The following is an 18,002-nucleotide window of genomic DNA, read 5'->3' as shown; positions in this document are numbered from 1 at the left end:
ACAGGTCTGTGAGGTAGGTGATTTGGCAGAGATGGGTTGAAAATCACTCAGTAAATTTTACAGCTGTGGGGATTTGGAACCCCAAGTATCTTCAAGCCTACCCTAACCATTACACCTTATTGGCATTCTTTGTGTGATCTTGGTTTTCTTTTTAAAGCCTAAGAGACTTTTAATAGCAGTGCTACAGTATCTGTTCATTGAGTGCATTTTTATCCTTCCCATCCACCGTGGATCTTAGGATGGCATGTGTGGTTCTCCTTTCCTCATCCTAGCCTCACATCCAGCCCTGTGAGGTAGCTTAGGCAGAGAGACAGCAGGCAGGTAGAGCTTGGAGGGGGCAGGTGAATGAGATCCTCCCTGCCCTGTCCGCCACTGGTCGAGCAAGAGCTGTAGCCACCATTTGAGCCATCGCTGCAAGGTGCAGTAGCCGCTTTTGCAGATTTGTCTCAAATGACAATGTTACTGCTAACATAATGCACAGTGCATGTGATGTTAGTCAACTTATTCATGTAAGATTTGGAAGGAAAAGCCTTGAAAGCTTAACAGCATTCAGAAAGTAAGGACATTTCTCTAACACCAACAGGATGGAATGATTTTAAATAATCAAGAAATTGAAAAAAAAATCATTTATCATTTAGATACTTTCTAAAAAAAAAAAGTTCATCCTAATTGGTTACTCTAACCTTAAAAACATACTGATTTAAAACTGAATTGAGCCTTATAGAACCTCAAAAGGTACATCCTGTTCTGTGCAATCATAGGTGTACGTTGTATTTGGTGGGGCTTACTTCTCGATAAATGTGTATATAACTGCAGCATTAAGTATTGAATATATCCTAGGAGATGATATATATTACTATAGCATTACTGAACAATCGGCTGTATTTCAGTGTTAATGGAGTAATAATGCATAGGCAAATCCCCACTTTCCATTTTGCTTCCCAGAACTTCTCTCCTAGCTTGCCCTGTTTCACCTCCACCTTTCTGACCTTGCAACCTATTTGGGGGGTCCTGACCCATGGTTTGAGTACCTCTGCCTTAATAGCCATGCACCTGCTTTGGAAGCGTGCAGCTAGGTGGATCTGGAGTTTGGCCAGAGAACCAGCCACTGGCTCTTCATGGCTTACCCTGAGTAAAATGCAAAATTTTTCTGCTCCCCATTAAAAAAGAAGAGAGAACCATAAGCCTGTTCCTGTCCTGCGATTTCTTTCGTCTTACAGAGAGTAGAGTTTTTTATTTGAGAAAGTTATTCTAGGCAACAAAAATGGCATATTGATTTTGCTCTTCAGCTGCATCTGTCTGGATTTTGCCCCGAACCATTTTCCACAGCAGTACTTTAATTGATTTTTTGTGAGGTTATTCAGAATAGTTACATGTTGAAAGAACACTGCGGATCACTTTGCCTTCATTGTAACAACCAGAATGGATCAAACTGACAGTGCTTTCTATCCATATCTGTGGATGTCACTTTTTTGGGTGGCTTTGCTTAGCAGCAGGTAGTCATGCTCAAAAAATTATGGGTGAGGAGGATTATATGCCTAAATAGGGTGGGTGAGGATTATATGCCTAAATAGAATTTGCTGGTTTTCTAAAATACCTTTCTCATTGTCTAGAGTCTGTCTGCATTGTATTATAAGGTGTTTGCCATGCCTTCATCTGTTAACTAGTCTCTGGTTTCTGTCCTAAAATTTGGTTTCATTAGAATAGTTATCAGTATGCTTGAGAATTTTTTTTAAACTAGTTGTTCCTTCAGGTGCTCACTAGTCATTCATGTCTCTGGGAAATTCACTTACTGAAACATCCAAAGTGTAGAAAGGAGAAAGATCGTTTTGCCCAGCGCTTTTTTTCAGGGGGAACGCGGTGGAAAGGAGTTCCGCCAAGCGGCACGTAGGGCAATCTAAACTCCCCTCTGTCTGGAGATCAGGGGGCGTGGCCACCAGCCATGTGACCATTTTCTCCGAGGGCAACCCACTGAGTTCCACCACCTCTTTTCCCAGAAAAAAAGCCCTGGTTTTGCCTAACATGTATGGTATAGAATTTGTGTACTTTTGCTTTCCTTTCAAATACAACAAGTCATAGCTCACCCAGTATTTCACCTTGTGAGGATATGCTCCAGGACTACAAGCTATTTTTTCACTTTTTTGACTTGGTTGTATTTTGGCCTAGGTAAGCCATCTTTATGGTGCCTTGCTGTTATTGGGGGGGTTTTTTTGCATTATGCTTTCTGTATTCATGTGGGCATGCACTCTAAGTCTATGTGAACAATCTCTTGTCTAAATAGCAGTGATTTGTCTGACCTGAGGCAGATGTTCATCTGCTGCAGAGTTGCAGTACAAGAGAAAAAATTATACATGTGATGATATGATGACCTTCTCTTGAAATGTGAGACAATTTAAGGAGAGTATTATGAGATCAGTTATATTTATTAAAATGTCTGCCCCATTTTCCTAATTACTCTCCAAAGTAACTACAAGATCCATAAAATCAACCAGAAAAACAATTCCAATCAAAACACCAGCTAAGCAAGCCAACCAAGAGATAGTCTCGTATGTATCAACTGAGACAAAAATCAAAAGCAGATCAGCAAAACAGGAAGATCTGGATGGCATCTAAATGCCAATAGAGAAGATGCCAGGCATCAGGGAGGAGGACAGTCACAATTCAGAAGTGCTGGTCATGCGCTCCCTTCAGAATCAATGAATGGCCAGGCTTTTGTGGGAGGCAAGCAATCCATCAGATACTCTGCTAATTTTTAAAAATACATACTGCTTCCTCAGAACTGTTCAGTAAGATGTCATGTATAAAAACAGAATAAAATATGCACAGAATAAAATATAATGCAAGTAACACACAATATAAAATGGTATGGCATCGTTGGGGGGCCTTTTTAGATCAAAAATAGTACTTTGAATTACACCCGGAAACCAGTTTGAAGCTGTTGTAGTGTGCATGTAACACAGGTTGATACCTTTATTGCACTGTGTTCCTTCAGCACCTTGCTGCACCATTTTGGACTGGTTGAATTTCCAAGAGGTAGCCCAGTGTTGAGCACAGTGGAATGAGATCAGAGCATGCATCTGCTATGCATCCTTTTCAGGCTGAGCTGTGGTAGTACTAGCTGATTATAAGCTGATGATATTAGTATTAGCTGATGATCTCCGTCTGAATGTAAACAAAAGCCATGCCTCTTTGTTGCTCTTACTGGATTTATCTGCTGCCTTCAATACAGTGGATCCTGCCATTTTATTGAGATGTTTGGTGTAGAGGTGGGCACGAACAGCAATACAAACAAACAAAAGGCCACAAACAGCCCAATCAGCTGTTCGTGAACAAGCTGTTCATGAGGCCCCGTTCCTGACGAACATGTGTTCGTTCCAAGCCCTGATCATGGTGTTCATCAGCCGTTCGTCAAGCCAGACAGTCTGGCGCCTTTCGAGCAATTCCCTTGGCAACAGTAGACATGGACTTTCTGAACTCCTGTTGCCCTGGAAACCCCAATCTATGCCCGGGGCACTTCACCCCTGACTCAGCCGCTTGTCAGGGAAAACCCTGACAAGGATTGATTGCATCCTGCCGGGGTTTAAATTTCCCTCTCCCTGCTGCTGCTCAGCGCAGGAAGAGAGACATTTAATTCCCCAATTCAGCTGCTTGTCAGGAGTTTCCTGACAAAGTCTCCCCCTCCCCTCCCTCCAGCCGGCTGGAAGGAGGGAGACTTTAAGGGAAGGAGGTTCCCCACGCTGTTTGCAAACGGCATGAGGAACCTTCTTCCCTTCAGAGTCTCCCCTCACTCCAGCCGGCCGGAAGGAGGGAGACTTTGAAGGGCCATTTGCAACGGTGCATGGAACTTTCTTCCCGTCCAAGTCTTCCCCCTCCCTCCCACGAACAGCCAACCATGAACATGTTCGTGAACAGGGTCATGTTCGTGGCTGTTGTGATTCCCTGTTCATGGATGGCAATGAACAACGAACATCGTGTTTGTTTGTTTTTTCCTGTTTGTGCCCACCTCTAGTTTGGTGGCAGGAGTAAGTATCGAGGGGTGTGCTTTGAACTCGTTTAAACTGTTCCTTATGGGCCAGGCTCCAAGGTTTGCTAGCTGTAGGGGACCAGTTGTCATCAACATGGGACTTGTCCTGTCAGGTTCCAAAGGGTATTTCCCATTCTATTCAACCTCTATATAAAGCTCTTAGGAGAAATCATTCATAGCTTTGGAATTTAGTGATTCCACACACATTGGATAATGCACTTCCAATCCTCTTTATTGATCATTTGGAATGGATTTTTTTGTGTGTGGAACAAAAAATCCACTTCAAATGATTGATAAAGTACATTGAAAGTGCATTGGAGGGCCTTGTCCCTCCTATCTGCACGATGGTGTCTCATGTTCCACCACAACAGCTCCACTCATCTGTTCAGGGCCTTCTGCAGGTGCCACCCTGCAAAAGACAAGATCAACAACCACCTTATATATGTGGTTCTCTGTTGTGCCCCCCTCCACTTTGTGGAATGGCCTGAATAAGGATGTCAGGAAAGTTCCCACATTCCTATCATTCTGCAAATTATGTAAAACCAAATTATTCAGGAGATCCTTTCTTTAAAGGTAATAAGACTGTACGATAACAGAATCCTTCAGGAAGGTGTTTTAAAAAATGAAAAGGGGCTATGGGTTATTCCACTGTGGTGTTTTCTGGACGGTCAATTTACAGCAATTCCAATTCCGTTCCGTTTCTCTAGATCTCCAGCGTTCCACATTAGAAGAGGAGGCGTGAGATGCACCATCGAATTTTCTCGGCTTTCCCCCAACTTCTTTCCCTGTGCACATAGAGCAACTTTTTTTAAGCCACTATTAAGTCGCTGTTGATGCGTCTTATCTATGTGCAAAATTCTTAGTCCTGTTCTGCTTCTCTTCCCCATCCCTTTCCTTTCCCTGTGCGCAGATTCATTGGACACCCAGTGGAAACCACTCCCTCTTCAGCTCTCCACAACCTCCCTCCCTCCCTCCCTCTTTTTTTTTTAAACAAGGAAAGGGGTCATAACACTGAGGCATCCTTTCTTATCGGTCTGTATTGTGAAATCAAGACCACAAATTCATAACCTTACAAACTGTATGCACAAATTGTATTTTTGTCATCTGACTGACTCTTTGGCATTAGAAGCCTGACAACAAACCCCAAGCGGCCGAGCATCCAACCCCCTCTTTTAAAAAAAAATTAAGGGAGAGGCACAATGCGGTGATGTTCATGCATTCTATCCTTTTAAGCAGCGTCTGTTTCATTCCCTGATGACGATCCACATTCCCCAAGCCAATTCAGCACTGATCAGTTTGAATACTCAAACGTGTTCTAACAAAAAGAATAATGCTGTGACTATACTTGCTAAAGAAACTCTTAAAGATACAATGAATCAAAATTAAACCCATTTCAACTATTCTTTGTACAATGTAATAATGAACAAACAAAAGAAGGCATACAGGTCTATAACAGCCAGTAGTTACCAGAAGACATTTAAATACAGTGTTCAAAGTGCAATAGTGCTAGTGAACTCTTCTTAAACAAAGTGCATGTGCCAGCATTAAAGTGACCGTGCCTTCTTATTAAGTTGTTAAAGTGACACCCAAATAATTAAAATCAAAACGTACAATCCAGGATTAGAGTCCATGAAAAATAAACAATCAAAAGTATTTTCATAATTCATAATACATATTTGATTTATCACATTCGTGGTAACTGCAACAGGTCTGCTAGTGAGAAAATACCCCATTTCAGTCTCCTTTCTTCATTGTAGTTACAAAGATCAATGAATCATATACAATTCACATATAAATCCCGAGGCACGGTGGCCGCTCACTCCTTGACACGCCCAGGAGTGTCTTTCTTCATTATCAAAAAGAGTCCAGTAGCACTTTTAAGACTAACCAATTTTATTATAGCATAAGCTTTCGAGAATCAAGTTCTCTTCGTCAGATGCCTGATCAAAACTGGGCAGATACAGAAGAGGAGGGGGAAAGAGAGGGAAGGAGGGGAGCATAAATCACAAGAAGGCAGAATGCAATTAGCATAGAGGCAATCAAAACATTCCTTTGCTTGGAAATGTAAACATTTCCTTTTGGTGTGCAGTCAGTTTGTAGCAGTGAAGGTATCCAATTCCTATGTAGTATAAGCCTTCGGTAACCACAGCTCTCCCTGCCAGTTGCATCTGACAAAGAGAACTGTGGTCCCCGAAAGCTCACACCAGGCGTCACTGGGCTCCCCCAGATCACGCCTCTGTAAAGAGAATCTGTTACCTGTGGTAATGTGATAACCATTCATAGTCTCTATTCAGTCCCCGCTTGACAGAGTCAAATTTGCATATGAATTCCAATTCAGCAGCCTCCCGTTGGATTTTGTTTTTGAAAGGTTTCTGTTGAACCACAGCGACCTTTAAGTCTTTGGTGGAATGTCCTGGTAGATTGAAGTGTTCTCCCACTGGTTTTTGGACGTTTCCATTTCTAATGTCAGATTTGTGTCCATTTATTCTTTTGCGTAGAGGTTGGCTGGTTTGTCCAATGTACAGAGCAGAGGGACATTGTTGGCACATGAGGGCATATATCAGATTGGAGGATGAGCAGCTGTAAGAGCCAGAGACAGTGTAGTTGATGCCATTGGGTCCTGTAATTGTATTCCCTGGGTAGATATAGGGGCAGAGCTGGCATCTGGGTCTGTTGCAGGGCTTGGTACCTGTGCTGGTGACTCTGCTGGCCGATTCATGATTGTAAGTGAGAAGTCGTTTAAGATTGGGGGGCTGTCTGTAGGCAAGGAAAGGTCTTCCACCCAGGGCTTCTGAGAGAGAGGTATCATTTTCCAGGATGGGTTGTAGCTCACTGATGATACGTTGGATGGGTTTGAGCTGGGAGCTATAGGTGACAACCAGTGGTGTTCTGTTGTTAGTTCCTTTAGGTTTGTCCTGGAGCAGACTGTTTCTGGGTACTAGTCTGGCCCTGTTAATTTGTTTCTTCACTTCATTTGGTGGGTACTGTAGTCCCAAAAATGCTTGTTGTAAATCTCTTAAGTGTGAGTCTCGGTCGAGAGCATTGGAGCAGATACGGTTGTAACGTAAGGCTTGGCTGTAGACAATAGACCGAGTGGTATGTTTAGGGTGGAAGCTGGAGGCATGTAGATATGAGTATCGGTCTGTTGGTTTCCAGTATAAGGTGGTATTTATTCGTCCATTATGTAGCTGTACAGTGGTGTCCAGGAAGTGTAACTGTTGTGTAGAGTGGTCCAGGCTTAAGTTGATAGTAGGGTGAAAGTTATTGAAGTCCTGATGAAATCTCTCAAGGACGAATAAATACCACCTTATACCGGAAACCAACAGACCGAGCTGTGGTTACCGAAGGCTTATACTACATAGGAATTGGATACCTTCACTGCTACAAACTGACTGCACACCAAAAGGAAATGTTTACATTTCCAAGCAAAGGAATGTTTTGATTGCCTCTATGCTAATTGCATTCTGCCTTCTTGTGATTTATGCTCCCCTCCTTCCCTCTCTTTCCCCCTCCTCTTCTGTATCTGCCCAGTTTTGATCAGGCATCTGATGAAGAGAACTTGATTCTCGAAAGCTTATGCTATAATAAAATTGGTTAGTCTTAAAGGTGCTACTGGACTCTTTTTGATTTTGCTACTACAGACTAACACGGCTTTCTTCATTATATCCACGCACTGTACCATATTCAGATTTGGGGACTCTTATTCCTAGTTCTTTGCTCATTTGTTGTCTCCTTGTACTGATTGTATCAATCTAAACTGTTCTTATTAGATCTCTTTGATTTACGCTGTGTAAATAGTAAATCAGTAGTGTTTTACACTGTGTAATCCGCTTTGATATTCAACGACAAAGGTGAATTATAAATACAGTAAATAAATAAAAATAAATATATTAAATAGCATAATGAGTGAAAAAGATCTCCATGAACACCCCCCACCCCCCAGCATTGTTTCAGGAGCTAAACCTTCCTAGCACCAGTTTTGGAATCTGCAGATAGGATCAGAACTGCTGGAGTGCAGAGCAGTGACCCCCCCCCCCATCCCCATGCACGCTTCCAAACTGGATCCGCCGTCCAGAAGAATGCTTGAGTGATAGCATTGCATGTTACTAACAGCCACAGAAGAATCAACAAGCTATTGCTCCCCTTCTTTCTCTGCTGGTGTGGCTTGTCAGAGTGACCAAGACAGCTTCAGTACCAAATGAATTCCTATTAGAATCCATTGCAGTGCATTCAGGCAATCAGCTTCCTATATAAGTATCTGGTGGTGTCTCGCTGCCACCCCCTCCAGTATCTTACCCAAGAATGGGGTATTTATAAACAGTCAGTGGTTTAACTAATCCTTGGTGTCTAGTGAGGGGGTTCTCCAGGAGCAGCTTAAAGACTGTCCCCTTCCTGGGAGCCAGAGCTGCCGCCTTTCTGAGGCATTTATAATCCGGACCCAGCAGGCTGCCTTCTCTGGCTAGATATAATCAGCTTGTTACTATCAGACTGAAATTCCATAGTCTCTGCAGTATAAAGATTAGCTAGCATGCATGAGAAAGGTAATTGAGCTCTGCAATGGTTCCCATTTAGAGTTTTCTGCCTGTTGGCTGTTCTCTTCAAGGCATATTCATATCAGTGCAGGCTGGGATTTTAAGCAACATCAGGTGCCTGCTATCTTGTCTTCTCCCATTCTCTGTTTTGGTTGTTATTTTGAGTTGCATTTTGGGCTGAGAGGGCCATGCTTTGGTGGTGCGAATCTTATGAAATCAAACCCTGGAATCGCAGTTGAATTTGCACTCCATTTTCATAGTGAGTTGGCTTACAGAAGGAACAGCAGATCAGTACACTGAATAAAATGATCTCAAAATATAATGGTGGTTTGTATTGGTTTTTGTAGCCCTTAACAGTAGCATTAATTTCAAAGATGCAGATTGTTACTTTCTGTAGAGGAATAATAAGAATATTATGGCAAACATAACTAAAAAACCATTTTAAGTCCCAAATACGTTTTATACTGTGTAAATTTCTTGAGCAGTGATCTCCAGGCAACTCTCACTGAAATAAGTCAAGCAACTTACAATTTTGTATTGCAAACAATTGATGAAGAATTTGAACTATGCTGCCTTTCTGCACCCGGTACCAGGCATGTGCTCCTTATAGATACATTGATTCATGCAACTGTGTTTAGAAAAATCTTGCTGATTCATTTTGCTATATTGAGCTCTTACATAATAAGATTACTTTTGTTTTCCTGTTTTCACGCACTTAACTTGATAGTGTTGATGAAGTTTATTGAGCAGTGCTTTTTTCCCAAGATTCAAGTCCATGTCTTCTGATACTTTTAAGTATGGCCTTCAACTGGAGAGTGGCATGTTGTATTCTATTATTGACTCATGTCCCACTATTACTAGGTGAAACTCCAGTTAGGAATTGATACCTGTGCAAGGAGGAGTGAAAGCCCTGCTACCTAGCACTGCAAGTAACAGGCACTATGTGAGTCAGGTGGGCAGAGCTGGTGGTGCAGTGAGCTGGGAAGTGTGACCACTGCCATGCAAGCCAGGCAGGCAGAAGTGGTGGCACTGCAAGCAAGCAAGCTGACTGCAGGCAGGCAACTGGCCAGCCAAACAAGTAGGGAGGATCTCCCCCCCCCCTCCCCACAGCTCTTGCAGGTGGTCCTTGCTTGTAAGGTCTAATATTGTAATACCAAAATAAGGTTTTACGTAGGAAAGGGCTGTTAGAACTGCATTGCAATGCATTCAGGCAATCCGCTTCCTATTGCCTGAAGTCCAAGGAGCCTTAGACTTGTGCACTATTACTTTCTTGTATAAGATCTCTAGCATGAATTCAAGGATCAAGATTAACTTTGCAGCCAATCGTTTCTAAATCTGCATAGGGTGCCAGTCTGAACTAGACCTAAGTCTGTCTGTCTAATTACACTTAAATACACAGCATATATAATCTTTACAGGAAACTTGGATTTTTATGGAGAGAAATTGAAACCTGTATCCCCTCTGATGGCTCTGAGAGTGGAAAGGAGGGAGTCGTTTCGTTTTACGCTGATTTAGCCACTTTTGTACTTATGTAAAGCTTGTAATGGTCTGTTTAAAATATTGACACAATATACGTTGCAAGTCAGTAAATATTTGTGGACTCTCTTAAACAGTAAGTAACATACAATCACTCTCTCCCTCTTTCATAGGTGAATCCGGATTAGGGAAATCAACACTAATCAACTCGTTATTCCTGACAGACTTGTATTCTCCAGAGTATCCAGGACCTTCACATAGAATTAAAAAGACTGTACAGGTACGGATGGGAAAATGTTGTTTGGATTTTATGTTTTCAGGCATGCTTATCTGCAAACTGGGAAGCGCCATCAGGAAATTGGTGTCCTGTTTGGCTATTGTATGCAGCCATAGGCATCTGTTGCTGCTTCTTTGCTATTGTGTAATTGCCTGTTAGTGCTGAAAAGTGAATGTGCTGTAGAGTAATTTGTGGTCACTGATTACTGAGCTGCTGCATCTCATGATGGGAAGCTGTGGCTTTTAAAATACTCTGTTTAGATGAGTCTGTCTTTCTTTTTCAAGTCATTTTAATCCGATATGTGGAATTTCAGTGATGCAACCACTTATTGCTATGCGGTCAAGTGACAGGCATCTAAAATGGAACCTTTTGCGAGATGGAGATGGGTTTTCTTTGTGTGATGCTTTGGCAGTGCCAAATCTGATGTGCAAATAGTTGCAAAATAATGTTACAGAAAGGACCACTGAACAGATTCCTGCAAGATGTTTTGTCTGTGGCATAGTATTACTAGGTTCAAAGCCATTAAAAGGTCTTGGAATAGAATATTGAACAAAATGGTTGCCGTAACCCAGGTAGACTAGCTGCAGTAGGTGTTTTGCTTCTGGCAAGACCTTAAAGCAGTGATAACTGATCCATGAGGAATATCTTTTCTGCTTAACAGCAATATTGTACTTGACTTCCTGGTGTGTTTTGCTACATTAGAAACACAATCACTGTGTTGCTCTTGTTGAAATATCGCACACTACTTTAAAATGCAGTTACTAGATGATTTTGTTATTTGATACCCCTCTACACTTCTGAAAAGGTAGGTTGCTATAACTGGAAGAGAGGGCATTTTCCCTTCTCTGTTTACCTTGGACAGCTGATGGTTCTATTTCACTATCCTGTTTAGCCTGTATTCCTCTTCCTTGCATAACTTACTCAGAGCAGTGATGGGCATAAAGATAGTAACAAGAAAAATATGAACTTGAGGGCTTTAGCTGAGTTTGTAGGAAACTAACTCTATTTCTGTTTGTTCTAAATAAAATATTTTAAAATAAAATTGTAGCCAGGCCTTGGTGGCAGCTTTGAGGGCAGTGTCCAGTTGATCTGTGGAAACCATTAAAGTATAGATGCCCCAGGAGAGGGTTAAAAAAAGCCTGGGAGTGGCAGCTTTTGGCTGGAAAATGCAGGGAGGTGGGATGAGGTTAAAAACCTTGCCTTTGAAATTGCAGCAGCTGCATTTGGTAAAGAAGAAAAATCTGATCCAAAAAGATTGCAAACTGCATTTTGTCATGCTGCCCATAGTTCTGCTGCTCTTTAATATCTGCTCATTTCCTGGGAATTAGTTAAAGGTTTGTTAAAGTACTGGAATTTGAAAGTGCTTAAAGCATTCATTTCCAGTTGAAACGGTTTACATGCAGGTATCTTTATAACTTCATCGAGTGCACTTTTCTTTGGGTTTCAAGGTTATTTGAATTCCTGACTTCACAGAAGGAAATTCAACAACAGCTTCATTGTAAACCTATATTCTGTGAAATAGCCTTAATTTTTTTTAAAGGATCACCAAAGAATGTGCTGTCCATTAGGAAACGAGTGAGCAGGCAAGAAAACTTAAATTTTCCAGAATCTGGCATAATACTGTGAACATGACCTCTCTTAACAGCAGTGCGTGAGAAAATAACCATTTGGAATAGATTTGTTAAGGGAAGTTTTAAATTCCACGATTGAAGCGAAGTTATTTTCCCTGAATCCCTTGGGAGCACATCTAAAACTAGATAGGATTCATTTGGGTTCTTAACAGAGATTGACGCTAGTTTACAGTTGTTTTCTGGATCTCTTCCAGATGGTGCTACTTTCTGAGAATTTGACCATGTATGGATACACAAATTCCTTAAATTTAATAAAGAGAAAACCCTAAATGGAGCAAGAGGAATGTCCTTGACGAACTCTAGTTTGAACTTTACTGGACATTGCATTAAGATAATTACTAAGCATGTCAGAAGGACAAGGAGGACATGCTTATTTCTGAGGCTTAAAGTGCTGGTTATATAAATAAGCGCTTCAGATAGTTCAGTCTAAGGGTGCTTCATAGCAATTTTCAAAGCTGGAAAAATCTAGTATAGTGCATGGTATAGTTATTTGCCCTTCACGTACTTTGAAGCCTGGATTGATATTCAGGCCATTGTCTGGCCCATAAGAAGGTATGCCCAAGGCACTGAAGTCATTGGGTTGAATCCAGCCAGCTTCTTGGTGAGAAAGGAAACAGGCAGCCTCTTAGACTACCCAGGAAGGCTGTGCTGAGAATCAAGAGACCTGAAGGGAATTGGGTGGCATTGAGTAGAAAGGCTGGCTGGATCCAGCTCATCATGTTTAAGGAGGCTTTATGTGATATTGGGTTGTTGGGTGCTGTAATGTATTAATTGGCCCTTAGAAATGAATGTGGGAAGAATCCTTGTTGGCCATGGTGACTTCCTGCTAGAGATGCTTGTTTCCTTCCTACATGGGAAATAACCTTTTTGCATTAATCTGAAAATTAGCTTAACTGCTTGCCTTATGATTTAATCATTTATAAGCGATAAGTAGAATCTTCAGACTGGTAGGAAGAATGAATTGAGTACTAAATCTAAAGAACTTGATAATAAAATTATGAGAAGTACTTTTTCAGGATTACTAAGGAAATTGGCATAATTTGTAACTGTTTCTCCTATTCATGAGCTGACCTCAAAATTACATTTTAGGGATAAGAGAAAATTTGACTTTCTACCTTGTTTTCTCCTGTCCTAGCAACTAGGAGGCCAGATCATATTGCTAGTGGGGTACTTTGATTTAACTTCCTTGCTTTTGAGTAATATTCTAGGAAACAAGTTGAATGTTCAAGGAGTCTGCTAGAAATTATTCTGAAGTAGTGCTCATGGATAAGTGTTCTCAGGTTGTGTACATATTATACTGAAATCAGTAGATACTCCCATGCTGATTTTCCTGAGGTATTTGCACTGGACTAGAAGCAGGATTAGATTAGAATAAGGTGGAATGAAAATTGGTGGAAGGAACATTAACAGTTTGAGACATACAGATGATACCATGTTACTGGCAGAATATAGTGAAGATGTAAAACGACTACTGATGTAGGTTAAGGGAGAAAGCGCCAGAACCTCTGGAATTCAAAAGTAATGACTGCCAAGAAATTACACATAGAGATGGGCACGAACCAGAAAAAAAACGAACTTTGCAGTTCATGGTTTGTCATGTTTTATGAACCACGAACTTTCATGCACCTGCCCCAGTTCACGAATTGGTTCATTTTGGTTTGTGAAAATGTCACTTCCGGCCAGCAAATGGTCACTTCTGGGTCAGCAGAAGGCCCTGCAGGAAGTCCATCTCCTGTTGCCTAGGAAACCGATTAATCAGCGCAAGGCTATCTGCAGTGATGAACTGAAAAATGAACCAAACAAACCAGCCTAAAGTTCATGGCAGTTGTCAGAAATGGGATCTGACGAACCACTGGTCCACGAACAGGCTTTGATTACGTCATGAGAAGACAAGACTCACTGGGAAAGACAATAATGCTAGAAAAAATGGAAGGCAGAAGGAGAAGGAGACGACCCAAAATGAGATGGCTTGACTAAAAGGAAGACACGGACGCCAGTTTGCAAGATATGAGCAAGCCTGTTAATAAGACATTTTGAAGGTCTTTTATTCATAGGGTTGCCATAAGTCAGAACAACTTGATGGCACACCACACACACACACAGAAGCTGTTATTTTACTTGAGAATTTTATGCAGACTTATTCTGGTGTAAGACCCACTGATTTAAGTAGGATTAGCTGTGCATAAGTATTCTGCTGTACATCAGAGGGTAGTTTGCCTATTTTGACCAGTATTCTCTCCAGAAAGGGGAGGGGGGAGAGAGCCCTGCTACATACATTCATGCCCATTCTGGAACACACATCATATTGCTGTCTTGCGTCCTCTGTGAGCAGAACTTTAATTTAAAACTTCTCCAAATACCTTAAGCATGGTTTTTCTTCTTCCCTTACTTCTGTGGATTAGTTAGGGAATTTTTTCCCCAGTTTTATTCCATGAGAATGAATGAGAAGCAGGCTGGAGGGAGGGTGGCATGGTACAGATTTGAAAATAAGATGACTTCCTTTTTGGCATCTGGTGAAACTGTTACGTTTCTGTCTAAATGTTAAACCTGTCTCTGACTTTAATACCTATAGTTGTTGTTTACAAAGCCTTCAGGGTTGCTTCAGTTTTAGTACTCAAATGTTAAAAAGTAAAACATGCAGTTCCTCCATGCTTCATAAAATGCAAATACAGAATTCTGCAGCACGGAAGTCTGAATTAAAACCTGTACGAACTATGCAAGTTAAGCAGAATTGCATAATTCTGGTTTTGCTGGTCTCAGCCAGGAGCTATGCAAGCCACATCCCTGGGAATCTTGTTTAGCTACCCCTCTACTTTCTTTCATCAGGCATCGCCCACACTTTCAAGCATTCCTTGGCATACTCTGGAGTTGCCATAAAAGCTGAATTTCGCACCCAGTGCTGTATTTTGCAACTTTTCTGTGCTTCTGAATAAACAAGGCACATACACAGCCCTACGTATGCAATCCTAACTGCACCAATTTTTAGTTAGTTACATCATTTCCCCACGTTTATGAAAAATGCTCAAGGCAGAGATTAATGTTTGCTCGTCTTGTAAGTAGGGCTGCCAACAATTTTGAGGGGTAAAATTTTGGAAGCTGGCAGTGGGAGCTGAGCAAGATTTCCATGCCTCAGGTAATGTGGTGGAGTTTTGACAACTCAAAGAAATAGGAAGATAGAAAAAGAACAAGGGACAGACGATGAGTGATTCCGCACACATTGGATAATGCACTTCCAATCCTCTTTATAGATTATTTGGAACGAATTTTTTTGTGTGCGGAACAAAAAATCCACCTCAAACGATTGATAAAGTGCATTGAAAGTGCATTATACAACGTGTGCGGAATCAGCCAGCTTTAGAACACTGGAGTGGATCCAGCGATCCTCCAAGAATCCTTCCTCCAACTTAAGCAGCTCTTCTGTTGGAGAAAGGCTTTTGCTTAGTGGAGTAGTGAGTTAACATTGGAATCCATCCCACTAGATGCAAACAGATTCCATACCACTGAGAAAATAAAATTATTCTATTCAGGGTGTGGTGCCATCTTGTTCCTGTTCCGTACTTACAGCAATGTTGTTCGTATTCAAGCATGAGGAATATATTTTTTCTCACTTTGAATTTTTCAGGTTGAACAGTCAAAGGTTCTAATTAAAGAAGGGGGCGTTCAGCTGCTACTAACAATAGTTGACACACCAGGATTTGGTGATGCAGTGGACAATAGCAATTGGTAAGTAACTTCTAGTATTGTGGCTACTAAAATAGCTGGGAATGTTCAGATGTCTTTGAAAAGTAAGGCTGAATTTTACTTTGTATGTTTTTGTTACACTGTCCTATTGGCCAGCAGTGTCATTTAAAACATACTTAAAATTTAGTTTCTCCTTGACTAGCGTTTGAAATGAGCATTATTTGGCTGCCAAGAGGATGACTGTAATGACTCTTAATTAATTCTGTAATGTCATAAATTTCCTAAGATTTTATACAGAGTGTTTCTCTGGCTACAGTACATAAAATGTTCATTTTAATATTACAATACTTAGTTGTGTTAAAAGAACATTGAGTGAAAGCAGTCTGCCTTATGGTGGTTTGTATATTAGCTGTTGTGATGGTTAGTTCTAAAACCTACCTGTCATCTTAAATTTTTTTATCTTCCACATGCACCATAAGCTTTTGCTTGTCACCATTGTCCCCTGCATGTTGTTACTTTACTCATATTTCAGCCACTGTGCTTACTTCTAGCCAAAGAAATACAGCCCAACTCCTCCTCATCCTTCAAGCTTTAGAGGGCCAGTACTTCTTTTAATATGAGGCAGAAGAAGAGCTGTCCTGTACAGCTGTTGGAACTGCTGTTTATTCCTCTGGCCAAAAATCATAGCAGTGCCAGATAAAGTACAGTAACGTGATAGAAACTGGGGAGAAGCCTCTGGACCGTGCAGCAGAGAACTACTTAACAGCATCTTTCGGCAACTTGCTGCTAAGCCCCAGATACACTGCTGATTGCATGGTTTTAATATTCATGAAATATTTTAAAAAACTCAAGCTGAAAGTGAAAAATAAATTCTGATGATTTCTCCACTAATCTCGCTTGTGAGTGATGCGTCAGCAGTATTTGCACGCAGACTGTTCAATAGTGTGCAGAATAATTTTAACAGAGTAGATGCTAAATGTAAAACGACTGGTCTTGAAAAACATATTTATGCATATTTTAGCTGGCAGCCCGTTATTGACTACATTGACAGTAAGTTCGAAGACTATCTCAACGCAGAATCACGTGTGAACAGAAGGCAGATGCCGGACAACAGAGTGCAGTGTTGCTTATACTTCATTGCTCCTTCAGGACATGGGTCAGTAGCAGATAGAACTTTTTAACCCTTTCTAGCCATTAACACAGATATTCATAATCACCTATTTCAGATTTGTTTCAACATCAGATTGCAAATCAGGTCTAACTTCCTAAATAACATAATTTCTCTTTTTAAAATGTTGAGAGAAGGCCCTTGTGCAGAAATTGAGGAAAAACCATTTCCTGAATGTTCTTGATATATAAGCTTAGGTATTTATAACCTCTGGCCCACCTTATTCCCAAAGATTCATTCTCCTTTCATTTAATTCAAGAAAGCAGCATAGGAGCTACAGTTCATTATTAAAGCCAGTGATTGAATTTCACAGTTCGTGGGTCATTAGCTTACTGTACCTTTTGCCTGCTCTTTAGAGTCACCTCTGACTCAATGTAATTTTTGTGAATAGGGGTTTGTTAAATTACACTTGATTCTAGACCTTGAACAAATGGAAAATAGAACGTTGAGAGAAAATTTTATCTCATCTAGCATTTTATTAAGATTTAGTCTGTGTGAAGGGAGAAGAGAGATTATTAGTTGAAGTTGGCTGTAAGGATAAAATGCCATAGATTAATAAAACATTGATTAATAAAATAGGTGAATCTTGACCGTGACTTTTAGCAGTATTAACACGCCAGCTCTGTTAGTAGTTAACAAACTTAATGAATAGATGAACACCTTGCTCAATCACTCATTCCAGTCCTTAATGGTGCTTGCTGCTCCTTATATTTGCATATCATAGGTCAAGCAAAAAATAGTTTTGAGAGTTGTTAAACTTCTAGCCAAAATGATTACCCATATTGTCCACAACAGACCAGTAGATGGGACATATTTCATTCACTTTTGGTCCAGATTTCCATGTTAGAATCTCAGTGTTGTTACATTCAAAGGTCTTGATAGTCTTTTTGTGACATTTGCAGGAGAAAAAAAATTGTTTTTCCTGAATCTTAAATGCACTAGTGGGGGTGGTGACCGGAAGCTAACCTCCATTCATGAATGTGCTCTAGGTCATTGTGCCTTTTCTTTTCTATGCTATGCTGTAGCATCTATGCAACAGTGTCCCACTGGACTGCATCTTGTCCTTCGTGCTCTTTAATATTTACATGAAACTGCTGGGAGATGTCATCTTGACCTTGGAGCGAGGTGCCATCAGTATGTCAGTGCCATTCAACTGTGCTTCTCATTTTTATCAAGCTTAAAGATAAACCAGTAAACTGAAGTTCAGTCCGGA

General features: G+C 40.9%; 1 protein-coding gene across 2 annotated transcripts in view; it reads left to right on the top strand.

Moving 5' to 3' along the window:
- Positions 1 to 18,002, top strand: part of SEPTIN7 (septin 7) — a 55,794-nt gene that overhangs the window by 11,192 nt on the left and 26,600 nt on the right. For both annotated transcript variants that reach the window (XM_054991309.1, XM_054991308.1), the window contains exons 3-5: positions 10,206 to 10,312; positions 15,563 to 15,663; positions 16,643 to 16,777. In XM_054991309.1, coding sequence (XP_054847284.1) covers positions 10,206 to 10,312; positions 15,563 to 15,663; positions 16,643 to 16,777 — 343 coding nt within the window. The remainder of the gene's footprint in view (positions 1 to 10,205; positions 10,313 to 15,562; positions 15,664 to 16,642; positions 16,778 to 18,002) is intronic.

This window comes from Eublepharis macularius, chromosome 11 (genome assembly GCF_028583425.1).
Source record: "Eublepharis macularius isolate TG4126 chromosome 11, MPM_Emac_v1.0, whole genome shotgun sequence".
Taxonomy (NCBI): domain Eukaryota; kingdom Metazoa; phylum Chordata; class Lepidosauria; order Squamata; family Eublepharidae; genus Eublepharis; species Eublepharis macularius.
This window is presented reverse-complemented; position numbering and strand designations above follow the sequence as displayed.